Source organism: Notechis scutatus, chromosome 2, assembly GCF_049901735.1.
Source record: "Notechis scutatus isolate UNSWTSFEM ecotype Mainland chromosome 2, rNotScu1.2, whole genome shotgun sequence".
Classification (NCBI taxonomy): Eukaryota; Metazoa; Chordata; class Lepidosauria; order Squamata; family Elapidae; genus Notechis; species Notechis scutatus.
The window spans coordinates 10,617,214-10,642,678 of NC_142010.1; the positions used below are offsets into that span (position 1 = coordinate 10,617,214).

The 25,465-nt window shown below is 45.7% G+C and overlaps 1 protein-coding gene across 1 annotated transcript; it reads right to left on the bottom strand.

The window, feature by feature from the left end:
• LOC113424439 (uncharacterized) lies at positions 1–20,786 on the bottom strand. The gene is given in 5 exon segments (XM_026686129.2): positions 1–429; positions 431–2,370; positions 6,363–6,468; positions 10,338–11,298; positions 20,534–20,786. Coding segments are annotated over 4 exon segments (3,042 nt in total). The 5' UTR covers positions 11,106–11,298; positions 20,534–20,786; the 3' UTR covers positions 1–201.
• Between the last annotated feature and the right edge of the window lie 4,679 nt (positions 20,787–25,465).

The window sequence follows — 25,465 nt, forward strand, 5'->3', positions numbered from 1 at the left end:
TTTTGAAGATGGCTGTTTTAATACGATCAGCGTCTTCAAACTGTTTCACAACTCTGTATATTTTATAGCTCAGCCCCAGTCTCCTTGGTGGATCCTTCCATAAAGACCAATTTGGTTTGTCCCCCCCACCCCTCCCCAAATGTCCATACCGACTGAACACGCCCATTCTCCCTCATGCCCCACGCTTGGGGGGACCGAGACTCAAAACACACACCCCTCCAGCGGAGTATGCCTCCCCATCTCCTTCTTTCGTTTCTCGCAGTCATGGGATCTCTGATGTCTGGTGAGGTTGGATCTTTGGCAGAAGCCCTGTCCACAGTCCGCGCACCGATACGGCTTCTCTCCCGTGTGGATTCTCCGGTGGACAATCAGATGCGCCCTCTGGCTGAAGCCCTGCCCGCACTCCAGGCAGGTGTGGGGTTTCTCCCCCCGTGTGGATTCTCTGGTGCACCACAAGGTGTGTCCTTTGCGTAAAGCTCTGCCCGCACTCCGAGCAAGCGTAGGGTTTCTCTCCCGTGTGGATCCTCTGATGGCGGATGAGGTTGGACCGCTGGCTGAAACTCTGCCCGCACTCCACGCAGGTGTGAGGTTTTTCTCCCGTGTGGATTCTTTGATGGATCACCAGGTGCGCTTCCCAGGTGAAGGTTTGCCCACACTCAGTGCACTGGTAAGGCTTCTCTTTCGTGTGGATTCTCTGATGCGCCACAAAGTTCTTCCTCCGGTTGAACGTCTTCCCGCAGTCCAAGCACTGGCGAGGTTCTTCGCCGGCGTGGATTTTTTGATGGCGGATGAAATTCGATTGCCAGTTAAACATCTTCCCGCACGTCATACACTGATACGGATTGCCTCTCAGGTAGATCCTCTCGTGGCTCCTGTGGCCTGGCTCAAGGCTGATGCTCGCCCCATGATCCGAGCTATGGTGGTAGGACGCCTTCTCCTCAGTGTGGACTTTCTGATGTTTAATCAGGTGCGGGCTCTGCCGAAAACATTTCCCACAGTCAAGGCAGGCGAAGGGTTTTTCCCCGGTGTGAATCCTCTGATGGCTGATGAGGTTGGCTCTCTGATTGAATCTCTTTCCACACTCGGAGCACTTGTGAGGTTTTTCTCGTGTGTGGATGCTCTGGTGCCTCAAAAGGTTCCCCCTGCGGGTGAATATTTTCCCACACCTGAAACATTGATAGGGTTCCTCTCCCGTTTGGTCCCGTCTGACATTACCGCTTGGCTGATGGAGGGCATTTTCCCCCGTGTGAATCTTCTGATGCTTGAGAAGGTTGGATTTCTGGCCAAAGCTCTTCTCGCATTCCAAGCATTTGTACGGCTTCTCTCCCGTGTGGATTCGGAGGTGCCTCACCAGATTGGACCGCTGGCTGAAGCTCTGCCCGCAGTCGGCGCATTTGTGCGGCTTCTCGCCGGTGTGCAAGCGCTTGTGGATGATGAGATGCGCCCTCCAACGGAAACTTTTCCCACAGTCTGGACATCGGTACGGTTTCTCCCCGGTGTGGATCCTTTGATGTGCGTTCAGGTTGGTCCTCTGGTTGAACCGCTTCCCGCACTCGAGGCATTTGTGCGGCTTGTCTTTTGTGTGGATGCTCTGATGCCTGAGGAGGTTGCCTCTCCGGGAAAAGATTTTCCCACACTTGAAGCACTGACAGGGGTTTTCTCCAAGGGGATCCCTGTCCAATCTCTTATGGTTGGGCCTCTGACCGAGCCTCTTCCCATTAGCCGAGCGTCGGGGCGGCTTGTCCCCCAAGTGGACACTCTGATGCTTGACAAGGTTTGATTTCTGCGTGAAACTCTTCTCGCACTCCAGGCATTTGTAAGGTTTCTCCCCGGTGTGGACGCGGTGGTGTCGAACGAGATTGGAAACCTGGCTAAAACTCTGCCCGCAGTCGGCGCACTGGTGGGGTTTCTCTCCGGTGTGAATCCTCTGATGAATGATGAGGTTTGCGCTCCGACTAAAGCATTTCCCGCAGTCAACGCAGGGATAAGGTTTCTCGCCGGTATGGAATCGCTGATGCCGCATAAAACTGGTTTCCCACTTGAAGCTTTTGCCGCATTTTAAGCACTGAAATGTCTTTCCTCCCACGTGGGTTCTGTGATGCCGGTTGAGGTTGGATTTTTGAGTGAAGCCCTTCCCACAAATAGCGCAAACATATCTCCGCTTTCCTGTTGGCGCTTTGTCCTCCGAGACACGTTCCCTAGAGACCCTGCTCTCACCAAGAATGGCGTTATTTCTTCTCTTGTCTATTGGGAATCTCTGCTCCCACCTTGGTGCCTCTTGTTCTCCAAAGTTTTCTTCCAGGACTTGAGTTTCAGCTTTTTCCAACAACGCTTCAAACACGGCCTCTTCATCCTCACTCTCCCACTTATCTGTCAGGATTAAAAGAGAGCGTTAGAAAAGCTAGAACTAATAACAAGTACAACGGTTGAAACGACACACACTCATATTCTGCGCTAAGATGCTTTTTTTTTTACATTTAGTGTGTTTTTTTTTACCATTCTAATGTGTGACCACAATCAATTTAAGTGGCAACTGTATTTTTAATGTGTGACACTAATGTATTTTAGTGTCGGCTGCACCCAGCTAACGCCGACATGGTCACTCCTAATAAATCTTTTTTTTTTTTTTAACTCTGAGAAATGCAGCTAGAGACTTATGGTTTGAATGGGGGTGGATGTGTTGGAGCCCTGACATTCGGATCATTTAACCACCATTCATTTCAAGACAGCAAATTTTAATTTTAAAGCTATTGGCTTCCCGTCTCCTGAAGCTTTGCATAGAAACAGGGATGTGTTTGGTCGCCACGATGTAAGAAAGATGTTGAGACTCTAGAAAAAGAGTGCAGAGAAGAGCAACCAAGATGATGAGGGGGCTGGAGGCTAAAACATATGATGGATGGTTGCTGGAACTGGGTGTGTCTAGTTTTATGAAAAGAAGGACTAGGAGAGACACGATAGCAGTCTTTCAATATCTCAGGGATTGCCACAAAGAAGGAGTCAAGCTGTTCTCCAAAGTACCTGAGGGCAGGACAAGAAGCCATGGGTGTAAATTAATCAAGGAGAGAAGCAACCAAGGAGAAATTTCCTGACAGTTAGAACAATTAATCTGTGGAACAGTTTGCCCACAGAAGTTGTGGGTGCTCCGACATTGGAGGGTTTTAAGAAGAGATTGGATAGCCATTTGTCCGAAATTGTATAAGGCTTCTAGCCTAAGCAGGGGGTTGGACTAGAAGACCTCCAAGGTCCCTTCCAACTCTGTTATTCTATATTCTAATTCTATATATAGTTTATAGCTTCCTGGGTTATTGTTCGTTTTTCTGCCATGCCCCAACCATCTTCAGAAGAAAAGAATTTCTTAAAAAAGAGAGAAAAGAAACCAGGAAATAGACTAACCAGCAATAATTATTTTGCCCGTCTCCTAGACTAACAATAAACCATTATTATTTTTTGGGGGGAGGGGGAAAAAAAGCTACAGTTTTGTGTGATGCGTGGATTCAGCTTTCATTTCTGAAATTCTGCTGGGAGTCGGTTTCTCTTCAGGAAATTTAGGAGAAATTTAAGAGAAATTTAAGAGAACTGCATAAAACTTGGAAGTGACTCTTTCCAAGAAGGAATCTCGCCAAAACCTTCTTTAGCGAGGTCTATGATGGGTTCGTTGCACAGTCAGACAGATACAGCATTTAGCCTGGCGTCTTTATTCAACCTAGCAAGGCCTTCCCAAAGATCTGGGATAGGTAAACGTTGCTGTTTGACGGTACGAAGGATATTGCAGGATGTCAGGATGTTCCAAATAAAGCTGCCTCTTGCAAGAGTTTTGCTGGCGCTGAAGTGATGCTCAGCATGTTTTGGCATTGCACCCCAGGTGCAATTACAATAAATAAATAAATAAAATAAGATACACATTACGTATCTGATATTAACACAGTTGAGAAAGTCCAGATATCTTTCACAAGAAGAGTTCTCTGCTCCTCTACTCGTTGCAGAATACCTGATGCCACCAGACTCGAAATTCTAGACCTAGAAAACCTAGAACTACGCCGCCTTCGGTCCGATCTAAGTATAGTACATAAAATTATATATTACAATGTCCTACCTGTCAATGAATGCTTCAGCTTCAACCATAACAACACAAGAGCACACAATAGATACAAACTCAAGGTTAATCGCACCAAACTTGATTGCAGGAAATACGACTTCAGCAACAGAGTGGTCAATGTCTGGAATACTCTACCCGACTCTGTGGGTTCTTCCCCAAACCCCGAAAACTTTAACCTTAGACTGTCTACTATTGACCTCACCCCTTTCCTAAGAGGCCTGTAGGGAGCGTGCATAAGCGCACCAATGTGCGTACCGTCCCTGTCCTATTGTTTCTTTTTATTTTTCTTATATTTACCCATTTCATGTATTCATAACTATGTTTATACTTATACCTATTATCTTATAATCACTAGACAAAATAAATAAATAAATAACAATAAATAAAATAATTATTATGAGTATTATCTTTGCTTTCTATTGCTACTGTCATTCAATTTCTCCAGTCCTTTCTCTTCCCTTCTGTCATCTTCGGGTATTGCCATATCCACCGTCCAGACTTCATTTCAAATGACGGTGAACTTTCCCAAGGCCTGTCGTTTTTTCAAGAGACAAGTGAACTTTCTTGTTTTGTTTTGTTTTCTTTGACGACGTTTCACTTCTCCTCCAAGAAGCTTCTTCAGCTCTAGCTGGATGGATTCCACCATCCAGTCAGAGCTAAAGAAGCTTCTTGGATGAGAAGCAAAAGGTCGTCAAAGAAAAAAAACCAGAAAGTCCAGTTGCCTCTTGAAAAAAACACTTTTGGGACACATTCATGTTGTCAACTCATAAAATATTTCTATGGTCTTTTTAGAGTTGACAACAGAAAGGGAGGGGGAGAAAGAGCAGTGCTGCAGTTTGGAAAGCAAAAGTGCATTCCATAAATGATTTCAAAGATAGTAACTAGGTGACTGAAGTTTCTGCTGTGCAAAATTCTAACTGGAGAGCATGATTGATGACTCTGGGCTATGGATGTGTCTCGTTGGAGAATATGAATTACGATACACCCAGAGGGTGGGGGGAAAACCAGGGGCAAGAGTGACAATGAACGATGTGTCTCAGAGTCAGCTACACCCAGGCAGTGCCGGACATGTTAACTCCCAGTAAATCCTTTTGAAGTTTTGGAAGTTTGGCTTGAGACTCCTGATTTAAATGGGGTAACTGCTGGAATCCTGACACATGTGACTTAGCGTTGCTGCAAACAGCCGTAAATGAGGGTTTGCTCAGCTTCCAAATTCTGATCATGTGACTGCGGGGAGGGATACTTCAAATTCCTATTGTTAACTAGTCCTTGAAGAGGTTCACGGTAACTTCGAATTAAGTCTGGACAGCGGATATGGCAACACCGGAAGATGACAGAAGGGAAGACAAAGAACTGAAAAATAAGAGTCATTGCAGAGGATACATAACAGATCACAGATAGTCAGAGTTGGAAGGGACCTTGCAGGTCATCTAGTCCAACCCCCTGCCCAAGCAGGAGACCCTACATCATTTTTGACAAATGGCAGTCTAATCTCTTCTTCAAAGTCTCAAGTAATGATGCTCCCACAACTTCCGAGGGCGACTTCTGTTCCATTGGTGGATTGTTCTCACTGTCAGAAAGTTTCCCCTTATTTCCAGGTTAAATCTCTCCTTGTTCAGTTTCCATCCATTATTCCTTGCCTGGCCTACAGGTGCTTTAGAAAATAGCTTGACCCTTTCTTCTGTGTAGCAACCCCTCAAATATTGGAAGACTGCTATCCTGTCTCCCCTGGTCCTTCTCTTCACTAGACTAGCCATGTCCAGTTCCTGCAGCCGTTCATCGTATGTTTTAGTCTCCAGTCCCCCAATCATCCTGGTTGCTCTTCTCTGTACTCATTATAGAGTCCCAACAACTTTTTTATAATGTGGTGACCCAAACTGGATGCAGTACTCTAGGTGTGGTCTTACTAAGGCTTTAACAGAGTGGTATTAGTACCTCCCTTGATCTGGATTGTATCCCTCTGTTAATGCAATTTAGGATTGCATTGGCTTTTTTGGCTGCTGCTGCACACGGCTGGCTCAGATTAACTATACAGCCGTGATGTTCACCTTACTATTGTGGCGTTCACTTAGTGACTGCCACAAAACAAGGTCACAAAATCGGACGTGGTCGCATAGTGACCTGCTTAATGACTGGGAAGACTTATCACCGCAATTCAAGGCTCAATGATGGTTGTCAAGTTGAGGATAGGCGAGATGGGCAGCATATGAACGTGGTCACAAAAATATTCAACTAACTAAATAAATACACGACAAAACATCCATACCCAACCAACTGGCCTGCTCCTGCTTGATTTCCCGGCAAGGCTGTTTTTCGCTGGCGTCATCCTCTCTTGAAAAACTCATCGCTACTTCTTCAAACTCTCCGAGCACCTGAAAGATTCAAAAAAAAGAAAAGCAAAAACGTGGGTGGATAGCTGCAATTCTGGCTGTTTGAATCTGAATGACAAAGGGAGCATCCATCACTTGCCGGTTCTGGCCCTTTGGGGAATGTACATGTGATGTCACAACAACACACGTATGAAGACGGTGTTGTTGTTTTTTTGCTGCACACCGCTGCAACCGTTCGGCCGGGAAACAAACCCTCACAATAGTTGATGGAAATCTACTGAGTGTCATAGCGCAAGATCGGGAGATGTGGCAAGGACCTTGGCCATTCGGGGAGTTGAGGTCCACAATGCGTAGAAGTTGACAAGTCTCATTTACACCAGAGGTGGGTATTCACCAGGTTCTGACCAGTTCTGGAGAACCGGTAGCAGAAATTTTGAGTAGTTCGGAGAACCGGCAAATACCGCCTCCGACTGGCCCCGCCCCCATCTTATCTCTGCCTCCCAAGTCCCAGCTGATCGGCTGGGTCTTCTTTGGTTGCCCTGCACAGGAGAACGGAGCTGGAAAGCAGGTTAGTGAGGTGGGGAGGGAATGGGGATTTTGCAGTAACCTTCCCCTGCCACACCCACTAAGCCACGCCACACCCATCAAGCCACGCCCACAGAACCAGTAGTAAAAAAATTTTGAATCCCACCACTGGTCTACACTCAAAAGAATATGGGACGAGACCATGCCTGGGAAATGTTAAACAGGCAGTAAGATCTGGAGAAAGACTGGAAAACTAATTCATGGGCTTAGTATGAAGCGAGAAGGTCAGAAAGACCCCAAACTTCTGACCGGCTTGTTCACATTTCAGGCTGTTGGCTCAACTGAGGGAGAAATCCAAAATTTCAAGGCACAAAGTTGATTGCTGACTGGAAAGCCTTATAAACGTTTTGTGTGAAACAGAAGAAAAAAAAGAACTTGTGATAGATGCTTTTGATTAGGAAAAAAAAAATTACCAAAAAAGGAAGAGCCTGGTATAACCACAGACTAAGAGGTAAAAGTTATAACTGCTGTTAACAAAAATTGGAAGCTATTTTTTTTTATATTTTCTTTCCTTTTCCCTCTACATTTTGGTTTTCCTATTCTGCCTTTTCTTCTTTTCTTTATTCTAACTATTGTAAATGTATTCCGTCAAATATATTTCTTTACTAAAAATCCCAATAAAGTTATATCAACATTTCAGGCGCATGACTAAAGCAAAGTGTTTCCTTCAGCTGAGGAGGAAACAGCCTCGAAAGGGTTTAAAAAAAACAACAACCCACGAGCTAATGTCAGCCAATAATACAGAATTTCTCAACCTCAGCTGCTTTAGGATTTATGAACTTCAACTCCCAGAATTCCCCCAGCCTGCAACGCGGCCTGGGTAATTCTGGGAATTACACATCGTAATGGCGAGGTTGGCTGCAGAACTCTGGGAGCTGGAAGGCTACCGATGTTAAAGCAAACGGGCTGAGGGATTTTGGCAGCAAGACTACTGTATACACCAAAAATGGAAGGACACTTCGATTCCCATCACCATGGATGAATGGCTTACAAAAAAGCTGATGGTCTTAGCAGAGATGGCTAAATTGACCGTTTTGATCGAAGAAAAGAATACGAGGGCTTTTGTTTCTGCTTGGAAACCGCTCCTGGGCTTTGTGCTTGAGTTGTGGGGGGGGAAAAATGAAACTTCCGATTTTGGGTTTTACTGATTAAGTTGATTTGTCCTTATAGAAATGGCTAGTTTTATACTACTGTGAAAAAGTAAAAAGCTGAGGTTCGATGTTCATGCTTTATTCCAGTGGCCCCCAACCTTTTTTTGTGCCACGGCCCGGTACCGGCATCACAAAATGATCCGCGGCCCGGTACCGGCATCAGCACGCATGGCAAGGCGAGCCGAGCGACCGGCCAGCCAGCCGTCCCCCGCTTTTCCCCACCACCTTCAACTCCTCCTTTGTACCTTTGTCGATGGGCTTCGCGGCGGCTTCGGGACGGTCACTCAGCTCGCCTTGCCTTGGGTGCTGAAAGAATCCTCGCGCCTTAGTTTTGTTCGAAGCCGCCCCGCCCCCTTCGATGAAACTAAGGCGCGAGGATTCCTTCAGGACCCAAACGCCGCTTTCAACCGGAAAAGCTCACCGGAAGCACTTTCTCATCAAAACAAGATGGCGGCGCCCAGCAAACCGGCGGCCCGGTAGAAAATGTTCCACGGACTGGGAGCAGTCCGGGGACCGGTGGTTGGGGACCCCTGCTTTATTCTACCGCAACAGAAGGAGTCGGACGAAGTCAACACTTTATTTTTCTTTTCCACACTTCTTTCTTCCACTTCCCTTCCCCACTGTGTCCCACTATTTGCTTTTGTACTTTCGTGTTTTATACTATAAACAGGGGTGAACCGGTAGCTCATTTTATCATTTCTAAGGGCGGGTTCGGTGAACTGGCAAATCCCACCCCTGGCTGGCCCCGTCTCTCCCAGGAGTCCCCACGCGGACTGTTTTGGATGCCAGGTAAGTACAGGGCCCACTTGGAGGCTCGGGGAGGGTGAAAAACGGGCTTCCGGGAGGCTCTGGAAAGCCTCCAGAGGGCCTCCGGAGCCCGGGGAGGCCATTTTCACCCTCTCGGAGGCCCGAGGAAAGCCTCGGGAGCCCGGGGAGAGCAAAAATGCCCCCCTCCCTACCATGGTGCAGGAGGCCAACTAGGCCACACCCACCATGGCCACAACCACCCACAACCACCAGGCAGAGAACCAGTTGCTAAAATTTTTGAAGCCCACCCCGGACTATAAACTACTAAAATGAAAACAATTTCGCAGGAATTCTGGGAGTTGAAGCCCACATATCTTACAGTTGCCAAGATGGAGAAATACTGATTCCACCTTATTTATTTATTTAGCGTACGGCACGCGTTAGCCAGGGATCTCCGGGGTGGCTGGCTGCCTCTGTGAAAGGAAATTTTTTCGGGCGGTGTTATCTTAACCTGCGGGACGCCTGAATGCCAGTAGGCAATCGAGGGAGGCTCTTTTCCTTGTCCTTCCGTGGTTCATTCGCTTACGGGAATCGAGCCGCCGAGCTGTCGAACTCAGCGGTGCGCAGACCCAGCGTCTTACCATGTGATTGGATTGCCATTTGTCAGAAATGGTGTAGGGCCTCCCGCTTGGGCGGGGGGTCGGACTAGATGTCCTACAAGGTCCCTTCCAACTCTGATTATGTTATTTATCTGTGAGCTATTGCAGCCCTGATTCCATCTGTCAGTCCCTGATGGGACACAGTGAGATAGCAACAGCAATAGCAATAACACTTACACTTATATACCACTTCATAGTGCTTTACAGCAGTGGCCTCCAGTTTTTTGGACACCAGGGACTGGTTCCTTGGAGAGTGTTTTTTCTATGAACTAGAGGGGACCTGGGTTCATGTGCTACCTGCATCCCATGGATGGGTCTTTGCTTGTTTCTGCGGCCCAATTTCTGGCATGCTGCGGCCCAGTGCCAGTCCATGGACCGAGGGTTGAAGACCCCTGCTTTATAGCCCTCTCTAAAGTGCTTTAGGGCAGGGGTCTCCAACCTTGGCGACTTTTAAGACTTGTGGGCTTCAACTCCCAGAATTCCTCAGCCAGGTTTGCTAGTTGAAGTCCACAAATCTTAAAGTTGCCACGGTTGGAGACCCTTGGTTTAGGGAGTCAGCATATCGCCTCCCTCCCCCCCACCAACAATCTGGGTCCTCACTGATGGAAAGATGGAAGGCTCAGTCAACCTTAAGCCGGTCAGGATCGAACTGCCAACAGTGGGCAGAGTTAGCCTGCAAGACTGCACTTTATCCCCTGTACCACCGATGGCTCATATGAGGTGAAGGACTGAGGGACTCATCCCCACCTCCCCACCCCTGAAACCTTACTTCCTGTTTCCACCTCTCAGTCTCTTGCTGCCTCAGCAGAAAGTCCTCCACCAGGGCTACCGCCTGGGCACAGGTCTCCGGCCCGCTTTCTCCTACCCAGCCCTGGAGGTCCTCAGGCAAGATGGCCAAGAACTGCTCCAAGACCACCAGCTCCACCATCCGTTCTTTCGAATTCAGGTCCGGCTGCAGCCAGTTGAGGCACAGCTCCCGCAGCCGGGCGCAGACGTCCCAAGGCCCCTCCGCCTCTTGGTAGCAAAACCAGCGGAAGTGTTGCCGGTGCAGTTCCGCGCTGGAGGTCTCCTGGGCTCGGCCCTCTCCCTTCACCTCTCCATCCTCCCCTTGCTCTGCAGGGTCTGCATCCAGGCTGGTCTTGAGGGGTCTCTCCGGGGCCAGAAGCCCACCTGTCTCTTCTTGTAGGAGCTCTTCGCCAGCCCTGGTTTCCGCAGGAGCCAGAACCCCCGGGATATGCGGGTGGCTCCACCCTGAATACGGGGACGGTGTGCTCTTCAGGATGTCCCGCCATTGGGCTTCCCAACAGGGTGACAGCATCCCCTCCTCGAGGTCCTGTTCTGTTGGCTTGGCTGTCATCCGGCTAAAATGATCCCCTATGGTGAAAGCTTGGACGACATAAGGGCTCTTCCGGAATCGGGTCGGGCCGGCCAGCGCAAGGCCATTTCTCTCAAACTCCTCCATTTTGACTCCTTTTTCCACCCGGGTTTCGTACGGGTGGAGGCCCACGGAGGACACCTCCCATCGCTCCGCCGCCATTTTGGCCTCGGCTCTGCTCAACTCTTCGCCTTCCCAGCCCAGCACTGGTTTCTTTCTGCGGACATGATCGAAGGGGTCTGAGTCCAAGTTTGGACAAGTTCAGACTGGTACTTACAAGGGAGAGATGATGGGATTTCAAAGCTTCTCACCTACAGAAAAACCTGGGGGCGTCTTCTCTCCAACCAACTTCTTCCTGAAGAACAGGGAGAGAAAGATGGATGAGAAGGAGGAAAAATGTAATACTGAAACAGCCACGCGCTGAACCGCAGAATCTCAGAGCTGCAAAGGGCCACCGAGGTCATCCGATCCAGCGTCTTGCTCAGTGTAAGAATCCAGATTAAACCATTGTCAGGAAGCCATCTTGAACAACCAGCAAAAAGCAGCCTAACAACTCTCTGGTGATATTCCCACCACAAAATGGCTGTTAAACGAATCCGGCTTCTCTCATTTACTTGGCTTGTAGGAAGCCGGCTGGGAAGGTTGCAAATGTAATTACATGACCCCAGGACTATGCAACTATTCAATCAATCGATTGATCAAAAGGTTGCCAACCTTTTGGACATCAGGGACCACAAAACTCATAATTTTAAATCCTGCAGACCAGAGATCCTGGGAAAATCCCAAGAAACGTCTACAGAAAAATTCCCCACCCTGTTTTCCTACCGATCGATCATTCTTTATTTGGGATCGCGGGATACCGTCTCCAGCTCTGTTCTCTAGGGAGGGAGAGAGAGACTTTTGGCTTCATGCAAGGAAAGCAGCAGAAACAGCAGAAGTCTTTCTTTCTCTCCCCCAAATTCTGCCAGAATTGGTGAGACTTGTCGTGCCGGCGCAGCCTCTTGGGATAGGATGCCTTGCAGGGTCCCAAAGACTCATTTCTGGCAGATCTTGAGGGAGAGAAAGAAAGACTTTTGCTGCTTTCCTTGTGTGCAACCCAAAGCAGAAGAAAGAAGTAGAAAGAAGCAGCCGGGTGGCCAGACGAGGCGCGTGGGGCAAGTTCCCCCCCCCCCCTCACTACCTCATGTTCGCAATGCAAGCGATGCAAACCTTGTATTCCCGTGCAGCCTGGATTAATTGCTTTGGAGGTGACATTTCTCTGTGGACCACCAGTGGTCCCCGGCCCACTGATTGGAGACCACTTGTTCTAGTCCAATCCCCTTTCTCAAGTAGGACAGCCTATACTATTTCACAGGTGGCTGTCCAGTCTCTTTTTAAAAACCTGGTTTATGGTTCTCACTTTTCGGATGTTTCTCCTTAATTCCAGGTTGTTTCTCTCCTTGATTAGAAACAATCTGCGGGATTGTTTCTTGTCTTTGGAGAATAGCTTGACTCCCTCTTCTTTGTGGCAGCCCCTGAGATATTGGAACACTGCTATCATGTTTCCCCTAGTCCTTCTTTTCTCAAGACTAGCCATAACCAGTTCCTGCAACTGTTCTTCATGTTTTAGTCTCCAGGCCTTTAATCATCTTAATTGCTCTTCTCTGCACTTTTTCCAAAGCCTCAATATCTTTTTTGTAATTGTCCAAAACTGGATGCAGTATTCCAGGTGTGGCCTTACTAAGTCTTTATAAAGTGGTACTAACACTTCACATGATTTTGATTCTATGCCTTTGGTTATACAACCAAGGATTATATTAGCTTTTTTGGCTGCTGCCACACACGGCTGGCTCGTGTTTAAGTATTCTAAAGACACTTTGGTTGCCAAGTGCCCAAATGTTGATCACATGATTGTGGGGATGCTGGAACAGTTATGAGTGCAGGGACCGGCTGTAAATCATTTTTTTCAGCACTGTAACTTGAAACGGTCGCTAAACAAATGATTCTAATAGACTTTTGTTCCAATTATGCTGTTAGGGCTGTCTTGGTAGAAAAGGGGAAATTTCTACTTCCCTCCAGCCCCAGTTTATACTGACATCTGCGACTTCCGCCATCTTTTTCCCTGGTTAGAGATGACTTGTGGGAAAGAGGATCTTTGAATTTAATTGGCACAGTATTTTAAATCTGAAATGCACCGAACATCAATGACAACGTATGTCTGGGTTGCCTGCATTGCAGACCAAACGTTTGTGAGTACTTTAACCAATACTAGTTATAGCAATGTTGTTTTTTCATCTTCATTGCATTTGGCCACGTTTATTTTTATTCTCAATCTTCCACGCCTGTCGAATGGGGATATTTACTGATCAGCTCCAGAAAGGAGCAATTGTGAAACCCACTGATCACTGGGGGAATCTGAGCTGAGGACCTTTGACGTGTTACAAACAGCAGCTGCTCATCTATATTATATAAAATCCAAGTACCACTCACTCATCACGAAATCTCCAGAACCGTAAAGCCTACAAACTTGAAATTTGACACGTATGTTCCTCTTGGCTTCTAGGTGCTCGCTAAGAAAGGATTTTTCGAAATAGCAATGGCACTTAGGCTTATATACCGCTTTATAGTGCTTCACAGCCCTCTCTAAGCGGTTTACAGAGTCAGCCTCTTGCCCCCAACAGTCTGGGTCCTCATTTTACCCACCTCAGTAGGATGGAAGGCTGAGTCAACCTTGACCCTGGTGGGATTTGAATTGCCAAACTGTAGGCAGCTGGCTGCAGAAGTAGCTTGCAGTACTGCACTCTAACCACTGCGCCACAGAGGCTCTAAATGAAATGATGAAATGACCATCAGATCATTAGTATTTCTTATACAGTAATTAACACGCTCTGATTCTAAGGAGTTCTACTCCCACCTGAAAAGAACTCTGTTCCAACTGCCAGTTGCCTCACGTTCTGTTACCTCAGTTCAAACTGGCAGACGTTCCCCTCCTTCACTCAGGTGCGGTCTGGGGCTCCTTACAGCAGTGATCCCCAACCTTTTTTACGCCACGGCCCGGTACCGGCATCAGCTGGGTGCCGCGGCCCGGTACCGGCATCAGCTGGGCGCCGCCATCTTTTTGATGAAAAAGTGCTTCCGGTGACCTCACCAGAAGCACGTTTTCATCAAAAAATGCGTATAAGCTTCGATGAGCTTTTCCAGGTAGAAATGGCTTTCTACCGGAAAAGCTCACCGAAGCGCTGGCGCCATCTTTTTGATGAAACGTGCTTCCGGTGAGCTTTCTACCGGAAAAGCTCACGGAAGCGCTGCGCCGCCATCTTTTTGATGAAACGTGCTTCCGGTGAGCTTTCTGCCGGAAAAGCTCACCGGAATCACTTTTCATCAAAAAAGATGGCGGCGCCAGCAAGCCAGCGGCCCGGTAGGACTTGTTTCGCGGACCGGTACCGGTCCGCGGACCGGTGGTTGGGGACCCCTGCCTTACAGTACTAAACTTTGCTACCTCACCAAAATGTCTACGCCTTCCACCTATGGAACTGCTTCCAGACTCAAGGTGGCGGGAACGATATTCCCTTATGTGTTTCAACCACCGACCACCACTGAGCCAAACGGATTGTGAACCGAATTTCTCCTGCATAGCCCACTCACATAGTTTCACCGCGAAGCACGGATATCCAGCTAATAGAATATTTAAAAAATCAAAAGCAATAGCACTTAACATTTAAACCAGGGGATCCCTAACCCCCCGGTCCATGGAAAAAAACTCTCTCCACAGAACCGGTCCCTGGTGCCCAAAAGGTTGGTGGCCCCTGACTTAGACTTACATCGGTAGTCCTCAACTTACGACCACAATGGAGCCCCAAATTGATAGCGCCAAGTGAGACATTTGTGAAGTGAGTTTTTCCCTGTTTTGAAATCTTTCTTAACACGATTGTTAAGGGAATCGCTGCAGTTGTTACATTAGTAACCCGGTTGTTCAGTGAATCTGGCTTCCCCATTGACTTTGCTTGTCAGAAGGTCGTAAGAAGGTTAAAAAAAACATTATTCCCAGGACATTGCAACCGTCATGAGTTGGTTGCCAAGCATCTGAATTTTGATTGTGTGATCACGGGGGATGCTACAACGGTCGTTAAGTGTGAAAAATGGTCATAAGTCCCTTTTTTCAGTGCCGTTGTAATTTTGAATGGTCACTAAACGAACTGTTGCAAGTTGAGGACTAACTATAGCAAAACTCACTTAAATGTTTCACTTAGCAACGGAAATTTTGGGCTCCATTTCAGTCGCAAGTCAAGGACTGGCTGTATTCAGACCTGTTTAAAGCTGAACACAGAGGAATACACGATTACTTTGCCCGCACACAGCCAACTTATTCTCAATGTCCTGATCTGATGAAATTCCACAACCAAAGCAACGTTTCTTCACCTCAGCAAATTTAAGATGTGTGAACTTCAACTTCCAGAATTCCCCAGCAGGGTACAGAAGAAGCAATTATCTTCCCCTTTTGGACAACGGGGGGAAAAAAGGGGAATTATTGCTTGATCTCCAGAGCAAACACAAAAGGAGAAGAGAAGACTGGAAAGAGGAACAACCCAGCAGGAGAAAAAAAAGCCAGTCACAGCAGAGAATGCAGAAAGTGGAACTGTGGGTCCAATCCGACCTTGAACAGTTGTTTTAATTTCCTTCTATTGCTTGTATCTTTTACATCTGTAAATTAGAACCGAGCTGCCTGCTAATTACTTTTGGTAAACCACTTTGAATTGGGTTGGGGTTTTCTTCAGCTAAAAAAAAAAATGGGTAAAAATAGAATATTCTAGATTCTTCTAGAATCCCCTTGTTTCCAGATTTTGAAAGCTGTAACCCCAACATGTGAGAAGGGTTTCAAGCCAGAGAGAACTTCTCAGGCCTGATGGTTTCATCAGATTACGAATGGTTTGTGATCTCCCCTTCTAAAAGTATCCTTTTGTTTCCGGCAGGGCAGCACAGAGCTCAAAACTTAATATTGGGATGGGAGACCAAAATGAAATCCCAGGGTTGCAGATTAGTCTGGAAAGTAAACAAAATACATTTCCAGAAAACAGTAGTGGTTAATTAAACCACTTCTGTTTTGCCCCATGAGGAAACGGTAGGATAATAAAAGCCCCACAAGCTTAACTTTAAAAAAAAAATCCCTGCTTTATGAAATAACCCAATTAATTATTTTTTTGAAAAAAAGCTCTCTTTGTAACTGCCCTTGAATATTCAGGCTCTTCTGAAGTAAGATTATAGGTAGTCCTTGACCACAACTGAATCCAAAATTTCTGTGGCTAAGTGAGACAATTGTTAAAGTGAGTTTTGCCCCATTTTATGACCTTTCTTGCCACAGTCGTTAAGTGAATCATGACACTTAACGGTGCAGTGCATAGTTAGTAACTGTACTGTTAAATTAGTGGCAGGTTCGCTAAGGGAACCTGGCTTCCCAATCGATTTTGCTCATCAGAAAGTGACTGAAGGTTACAGAAAGCTACAAAAGGAATTCACACGACCTCAGTACACTGCAATCATTGTAAACCCGGGTAATCCTCAATTTAGGACCACAATTGAGCCCCAAATTGATGCCGCTAAGTGAGAAATTTGTTAAGTGGGTTTGCTCCATTTTACGACTTTTCCTTGCCAACGTTTGTTAAGGGAATCACTGCAGTTGTTAAAGTAACACGGTTGTTAAGTGAATGTGGTTTCCCCGTGGATTTTGCTTGTCAAAAAGTTGCATGGACACTACAACTGTCACAAACATTGTTAAGTTGTCAAGCATCCAAATGTAAATCTGGTGACCCTGGGTATGCTGCAGTGTGAAAAATTGTCATATAAGTCACTTTTTCTAGTGCGGTTGTGTGATGACCCGGGGCGTGGCACAAAAATAACAAAGTCACAAAAGTAGAATAAATTCCATTTAATATCTCCAACTTGGCCCCCAATGTCCAGTTATCTTCAGCTGGAGATCAAACTCTTCCAAAAACAGTCTACAAAGGGAAGAAATGCAGTCCAAACCCAAAATACAGATAAATTAAAATAAAAAAAAACCCAACACAAACCACGCTGAAGTAAATTAACATGACAGGCCAGGATAATAACCAAAACCCAGATAAGCCTCGACAAAGGTAATGCATGCTTTGCTTCCAGCAAGGTGCTATGTGCAAACGCCCTTCTTATATCCTGTTCTCCCAGCTGCAACTAATGAAAGGCATCAGGGCCCTTTTCTCTCCCGTAAGCCACCTTGCTCCCTTCTCTGTTCCTCCCTGCGTGCCCTAGATTGAAGAGGGGGTGGCCCTGGGTCTTCCTCTGACTGCCCAGCCGGACTGTGCCCTTCCCCCGTTTCTTCCACAGCCACCACAGCCACACTCCCACTCAGCTGCTCAATCTCCCCCTCAGAATCATACTCCAAAAAGGACATGACAGGTTGTAACTTCTGTCATTAAATGAACTGTTGTAAGTCAAGGATTTCCCCGTACAGCAAAAGTCCACAACCACCGCCAAGCAATGTCGTGTTAAGTGAGGTGTACAACACCACAGCAGAGACTCTTGTTGAGCAACTATGAAAATTTTGAGGAGGAAAAGAGAAACACACACACACACATACACACACAAAAAACGGGCCTTGGCCTGAAGCCCAGAAAGGACAACCCAGTCAAACTTGAGGAATGGCTAAGGTGAGAAGAGCCTTTTGCTTGAAACTCTGCAGTATGGCTGCCAGCGAATGGCTGTTCACACAACCCATTAAACCAGCGAAGGGGAAAAAAAAACCTAGAAGGTGCATTTGCAAAACGAGATCTTTACATTCTGTGAAAACCAGTTCATTATTCACCTCTTGCGTGGCTCCATGCATTGCGGAAACCTCCAAGTAGGTTAATTTATTGACTAGGTTAAATGTCTGTGGAGATTCTCAGTCACATCCAGGCCAGGGTTGTCCCAAAGGTGCTTTTTTAAGAGGCAACTGGACTAAGAATGAGAATCGAAACGTCTTCAAAAGAAAAAAAAAACACAATACACCTTTGGGATATTGACCAATATTATAGATGCTGTGTGAATATAGCAATGAAGGGGCATTCTACCATGAAGGGGCCTTTGGGCCTAGATTTTCTGCAACCACGGAGGATGATCAGGTTTGTGCTCACCCCAACCAAACTGCAACCTAGTTACCAACTATGAGGCTAGTGTGTTGTGCAATTCACTAGCCCCATGCCTTGTGTGGTTTGCTGCATTGTGCAAAGGCTGGAAAAAACGGCTCCATTGAGGAAATCATCTCTCCATTAACCACAGATGTTGTCACACAACCATAGCAGGAGAGTTAAAAACTACCCTACTGAGCGGGGCTGCGAATCAAAGCCGGGTAGACAATATTAAGTTAAGCACCCTTGAGAATTAGGCAACCCACAATCCTTAAACTGCCAGAGGATAAAACAGGTAAATCCTTGACTTACAACAGTTCATTTCATGACCGTTTCAAAGTTACGACGGCATTGAAGAAAGGGACCATTCAGGTGCTTTGGAAAATAAATTGATACCCTATTTGTGGACTTGTGATCATTTTTCACACCTAGAACCATTGCAGCATCCCCATGGGCACGTAATCAAAATTCAGACACTCGGCAACCGAGTCATATTTGTGACAGTCATAGCATTCCGGGATCACACAATCACCTTTTGTGCAACCTTCTGACAAGCAAAGTCACTTAACCACCAAGTTACTAACTTAACGACTGCAACAACTGACTCAACAACTGTAGTCAAGAAGGCCGTAAAACGGGGCACAGCTCCCTTAACAAATGCCTTCCTTAAGAGCAGTGATCCCCAACCTTTTTTATGCCGCGGCCCGGTACCGGCATCAGCTGGCGCCACCATCTTTTTGATGAAAAAGTGCTTCCGTGAGGTCACCGGAAGCACTTTTTCATCAAAAAGATGGCGGGCTAGCGCTTCCAGTGAGCTTTCCGGTAGAAATGGCTTTCTACCCGGAAAGCTCACCGGAAGCACTTTTTCATCAAAAAAGATGGCGGCGCCCAGCAAACCAGCAGCCCGGTAGGACTTGTTCCACGGACCGGTACCGGTCCGCGGACCGTGGTTGGGGACCCCTGCTTAAGAGCATCTGCACCAAGACAAATTTCTTGTGTGTCCGATCACACTTGGCCAATAAAGAATTCTATTCCATTCCGTTCCATATTTTCTGTTCTATTAATTTTCTATTCTATTCATTTTCTATTCTATTCTAATTCCATATATTCTATTCTATTCTCTACATTCTATTCTATTCATTTTCTATTCTATATTTTCTATTCTATTTCTATTCAAATTCTATTCTATTCTGTTCTATCTATTCTATCAGCAGCAATTTGGAGCTCCATTGTGGTTGTACGTCAAAGGACTACCTGTATCTCAAAATTTGAGACCACTTCTTGAAGTATCCAAGAAAAAAGGATCTGGGGTCTGTCTGAAAACAAACCTGAAGCCTTTAAAAAAATGGGACAGCTGGTATCCTCCCCTGGCGGGCGGGCAGAAAACCTTCCAGAGGGTGATTCCGCTATTCAAGTGGACTTGCACTCATCTGAACTGAATCAGAATAAAAGGTGGAGATCCTATCCCACTTCAGACAAGTGACTATCTACTCTCTTCTTAAAAACCTCCAGTGGCGAAGCACCCAGTTTCTGAAGGCAAGCTGTTCTGCTGGTTAACTGTCCTCACTTTTGGGAAGTTTCTCTTTAATTCCAGGTTGCTTTCTCTCCTCGATTAGTTTCCATCCATTGTTTCTTCTCCTGCCTTCAGGTGCTTTGGAAAATAAATTGATACCCTATTTGTGGCAGTCACTCAAATACCAAAATACTGCTATCATGCCCCTCCCTTCCCAGTCCTTTTTTTCTCTGGACTAGCCAAACCGAAATCCTTTTTTTCATGTGTTTTAGCCTCCAGCCCCTTTAATCATCTTAGCTTGCTCTTCTTTGCGGTCTTTTAGAAGTCAAACTGCAACCTTTGACTTTGAAAACGGCGGACTGGGCTTACAAATCCATTTGCAGCCTTCCCACAATCATTTTTAAGCTAACCAAGTTAAATCAGGCACCTCTACGGAGCTTCTCAGTCCTCCAGGGTCATGGAAATCATCCCCCTCCAAAACCCAGAAAGCCTCCTGGAAAATGCAAACTATATGTGTTCGCATTTTATTTTTATAGCTATTTATCGACTCTTTCCTAGTATGATTTGATTGCTTATTGTACCCTATGGCTATTATTAAGTGTTGTACCTTATGATTCTTGACTCTTGATGAATGTATCTTTTCTTTTATGTACACTGAGAGCATTTGCACCAAGACAAATTCCTTGTGTGTTCAATCACACTTGGCCAATAAAAAGAATTCTAGGTACACTGAAGAGGGCATTTCATTTGTAGGAGGTGCAATGGCAATAAAATAAATTAAATACGAAATACGAAAAGCAACCTTTGGGTTAAACCCGACATTGCACAACCCAAACCCTCCACCCAGCCCAGCGCAAAAACCTAAAGCTGGCAACAGCAAATCGTCTGAAGAACCCATCTTCCCCTCCCAGAACGGTATGGCTGTGGCTGATGGCCTTGGCTTGGTTAGACCTACTTACCTCTACGATTGGGTGGGAAAGTGGGCTTCATGCGGGCTTGTGCCCGGTCTGCCCCCTTCCTTTAAGGAGCCCCAGACCCGATGCAACCCCTCTCTTTTGCACTGACGACTCCGGCTCCCCACCCTCCGCCCGCAGCCGCCGCCGTCTCGGCTCGACTACGCACCGCCTTGCAAACTGCACATCCCGGAGCGTCAGGAGGAGAAATGCGCCGCCCACCCCCACCCCTCCCGCACGCCCACAAATTCCCACGCCGCTCTAGGCCTCCAGGCTCGTTGGTTTTAACCGCGGCAGCTCCGTGGTTGGTAGGTCCCTCTTTCTCTCCCCCCCCTCTCTTTCTCCCATCTCGCATTTCCGGCCCCGGGGTAGGGAGGGGGCCGGAAGGGGTTCCTTCACGTGATTCCCGTGGCGTCACGTGATCGCCCTCCCCTTGCAGGCCCGAGGAAGGGGGCGGGGCGCAATGCGGCGCAGATAAATGGGAGTAAGGCGCCTATCTGTGATCCCCGACTTCTGACCTTCCCCCCCCATGGAGCCCAAAAGTTCTGTTGCTAAGCAACCGATATTGGTCAAGTGGACTTGGCCCTGTTGGTCAAGTGGACTTGGCCCTTCGTTGACATTGGTCAAGTGGACTTGGCCCTTCGTTGCTGAGGTTGTTAAGTGAATCACCGCAGTTGTTAAGTTAGTAAGGTGGTGGTTGTGCGAATCTGGCTTGGCTATTGACCTTTGCTTGTCAGAAGGTCACAAAAAGGGAATCCCATGACCTTGGGACACTGCAACTGTCATAAATACGATGTCAACTCATAAAAAAATATTTCTATGGTCTTTTAAGAGTTGCCAACAGAAAAGGGAGAGGGGAAAGGGGTTTGAAAGAGCAGTGTGGCAGCTTGGAAATCAAAAGTGCATTCCATAAATAGTTTTTCAAAGATAGTTTCTAGCTGACTGATGTTTCTGCTGTGCAAAATTCTAATTGGAGAGCATGATGACTCTGGGCTATGGATGTGTCCTATTGGAGAATATGAATTACCATACACCCAGGGGGTGGGGGGAAAACCAGGGTCAAGGGTGACAATGAATGATGTGTCTCAGAGTCAGTTATACCCAGGCAGTTGCCTGACATTTTAACTCCCAATAAATCCTTTTGAAGTTTTGGAAGTTTGACTCGAGACTCATGATTTAAATGGGGGTAACTGCCAGAATCCTGACATATGAGTTAATTACCAAGCATCGTGATTGATTATGTGACCATGAAGGATGCTGCAAGTCATAAGTGTGAAAAATGGTCATAAGTCCCTTTTTTCAGGGCCATCGTGACTTGGAATGGTCACTAAATGAACTGTGGTAAGTCGAGGACTACGTGTATTAAGTTGCCAAACCTAGGAATTGAGAGAGAGAGAAAGTGTGTTTAATCTAGCCAAATATCCTCTGCTGGATTTGAATCAGTCATGGTTTTTTTTTTATCATTTTAATGTACAAGTGGTCCTCTACTTAGGACCACAATTGAGCCCAAAATTCATGTTGAGTGAGAAATTTGTTAAGTGAGTTTTGCCCCATTTTACAACTTCTCTTGCCACATTTGTTAAGTGAATTGCTGCCATTAAATTAGTCAGATGGTTGTTAAGTGAAGCTGATTTCCCCATTGACTTTGCTTGTCACAAAAGGGGATCATATGATTCTGGGACACTGCAATTGTCATAAATGTGACTCAGTTGTCATATATCTGAATGTAAATCATGTGACCAAGGAGATGCTACAACAGTCGTAAGTGTGAAGAATGGTCATCAGCCCCTTTTTTGAGTGCCATTGCAAGGTCAAACAGTCACTAAATGGAACTGTTGCAAATCAAGGACCATCTATTTATCATGTTTGTATAGCCACCCATCTCACATGAAAGCGACTCTGGGCTGTGTACGACACTCCTATAGTTAACATTTTATTTTAACCTACCTTACAAGACTGTTCTGCTGTTCAAAGGGTTAAGACAGCTTCAGCAACTTTTAGCTGCGTGGATTTCAATGGGGAATTCTGAGAGTTGAAGTCCACTCAGCTGAAAATTGCTGAGGTTGAGAAACACTGGGTTAAAAAGAGACGATCTGCTTCAAATCTAATATTTTCCAGGTGTGTTAAATTATAGCTCCTGTTCTCTCTTGAGCAATCTGACTCTTTGAGTGCTGAGACTTGTAACCCAACACCTTCTTAGGACACTGAGGTTGGAGTTAGTTGGTATATAAGACTTTGCCGACTCCACTCATTATAGGAAATGCTGCTGTGGGATGTTTTCTCCTCCTTCTCCTCCTCCCTCCTCTTCCTCCTCCCCCCCTCCTCCTCCTCAGGCTCCAGCAAATGCAAAGGAGGGGAATAAATAAAGCTGATCCAAAATCTACCACTTCTGAATTTCTGTGATATTTGACAAAATCCTCTAAAAACGGACAACCTTAAAGAACAAAATATAATGTATGGAAGCAAGAATGGCTTGCCGCAATAGGAGAAGTATTGAGAATAATATTGGTGTAAATTCAAATAAGTTTTGTTTTCTTTTTCTGAATCCATGTTTTTAATTTCTTTGGTTTACTTTTTTGCCCCTTTTCTGTACTTCAAATAATGTTCCTTAATCCAAAAGAAAGTACTGTAGTGTCATCATAATCTAATCTAGAGCTTTAGGATTCCATAGTGGTCTTCTTTCTTTCTTTCTTTCTCTTTCTTTCTTTCTCTTTCTTTCTTTCTCTTTCTTTCTTTCTTTCTTTCTTTCTTTCTTTCTTTCTTTCTTTCTTTCTTTCTTTCTTTCTTTCTTTCTTTCTTTCTTTCTCTCTCTCTCTCTCTCTCTCTCTCTTTCTTTCTCTTTCTTTCTTTCTTTCTTTCTTTCTTTCTTTCTTTCTTTCTTTCTTTCTTTCTTTCTTTCTTTCTTTCTTTCTTTCTTTCTTTCTTTCTTTCCTCTCCTCCCCTTCCCTTTCTTGACGAGCCCAAAGTCACCCAGCTGGCTTTCATGGCTAACACAGGACTTGAACTCACTGTCTCCTGTAGGTAAGATCAGCTAGAAGTCTCTGTTTATTAAAACCTTCTTTCTTGAAGTCCAAGATACAGCTTCATTTAACTGTTACATTTCTCTATCCTCACACTTACCTACAAACATCTGTTAATTTTCAGATTTAGGACGCTGTAAATTAAGCCTATGGACAAAAAAAAACCCCATTTCTCCACATACATTTATTATTACCGTTGGTGAGTCGCAGTCAGCCTGATGTTTACGTTATATGTGATATTTTTATCCCCAATCAAGTTCTTCCCAAGAGCCTGAGATAGGCAGTATTTTTAAATAATATTACAGGTATTGTTAGAGTGTAAACTATTTCAAATAAATGTCTATGGAGATTCACTTTGGGATGGTTGTCCCAAAGGTGTTTTTTTTTTTCAAGAGGCAACTGGACTTTCTTCTTTTTTTTTAAAGACATTTCACTTTGCATCCAAGAAGATTCTTCAGCTCTGACTGAATGGTGGGGAATGGATTTATATTCCTTGCAGACAGCTGGTCATTTGTATTTTTTTTTAAAGAGTCATTGAAGCCACTTGGAGGTTTGTCTATATCCTCAGGGTCACCTGAGTAGTGCAAAGGCTCCACACCCATTTGGAGAAGTGAAACATTTTCAATGGAAAAACAAATACCCAAGAAAGTCCAGTTTCCTCCTTGAAAAAAAGCATCTTTGGGACAAACATGACCTGGATGATTGAGAATCTCAATCATCTAGCTGGTTGACCTTGGATCAGTCTCTCTCTTTCAGTCCAACTCACAGGGTTGTTTGGGAAAAATAGGAGGAAGGAATATTAGGTATATGCGCCACCTTATTTATAAAAATAGCACAGGATTTTATGTATTTATTAAATTTATATGCTGCCCATATCGCTGCCCCTCTGGGTGGCTTATAAATAAATGTTATTATACAGGTAGTCCTTGACTTACAACAGTTTGCATATTGACCATTCGAAGATACAACGGCACTGGGGAAAAAATGACATGACTGTTTTTTACACAACCGCTGCAGCATCCCTATGGTCACGTGATCAAAAATCAGTTGCTTGGCAACTGGCTCATATTTATGACAGTTGCAATGTCCTGGGGTCATGTGATCCCCTTTTGCAACCTTCGGATAAGCCAAGTCAAGGGAGAAGCCAGATTCACTTTACAACCTCACTCACTTAACAACTGTGCCAAGAAAGGTCATAAAAAAAGAACAAAACTCACTTGAACGACTCTCTCGTTTAGCCACAGAAATGTGGGGCTCAGTTGTGATCATAAGTCGAGGAGTACCTGGTATTTATAAATAAGATATAAAATCGCATAGAATTGAATTCATTAACCAATGGAACAGCTTGCCTTCAGTGTAGAATAACCGAGTTGGAAGGGATCTTGTAGGTCATCTAGTCTAACCCCACCCCTCCAAAAGCAGGAGACCCTACATCAGGGGTGTCAAAACTCGATTTCATTGAAGGCCGCATCAGGATTGTATTTTACCTCGGAGGGCCAGAGTTGGCATGGCCAGAGTGGGTGTGGTCAGCTCGACATCACTCGTGTCAGGGGTGCCTGTGGTGGCCCAAGTCCTCTGCCAGAGAAAACAGGCTCCTGAGCTCTGTTTTCGGCTGCAACAGCCTCCTGTAAGTAACCCTCTGCCAATGAAAATAGCTTGACCCCTTCCTCTCTGTGGCAGCCCCTCAAATATTGGAACACCGCTGTCATGTCTCCCCTGGTCCTTCTCTTCACTAGACTAGCCATGCCCAGTTCCTGTGACCGTTCTTCATATGTTTTAGTCTCCAGTCCCCTAATCATCCTGGTTGCTCTTCTCTGTACTTTTTCTAGAGTAGGGGGTCCCCAAATTTGTAGACTTCAGCTCCCAGAATTCTGGGAGTTGCAGTCCACAGGTCTGAAAGTTGCCAAATTTGGAGACC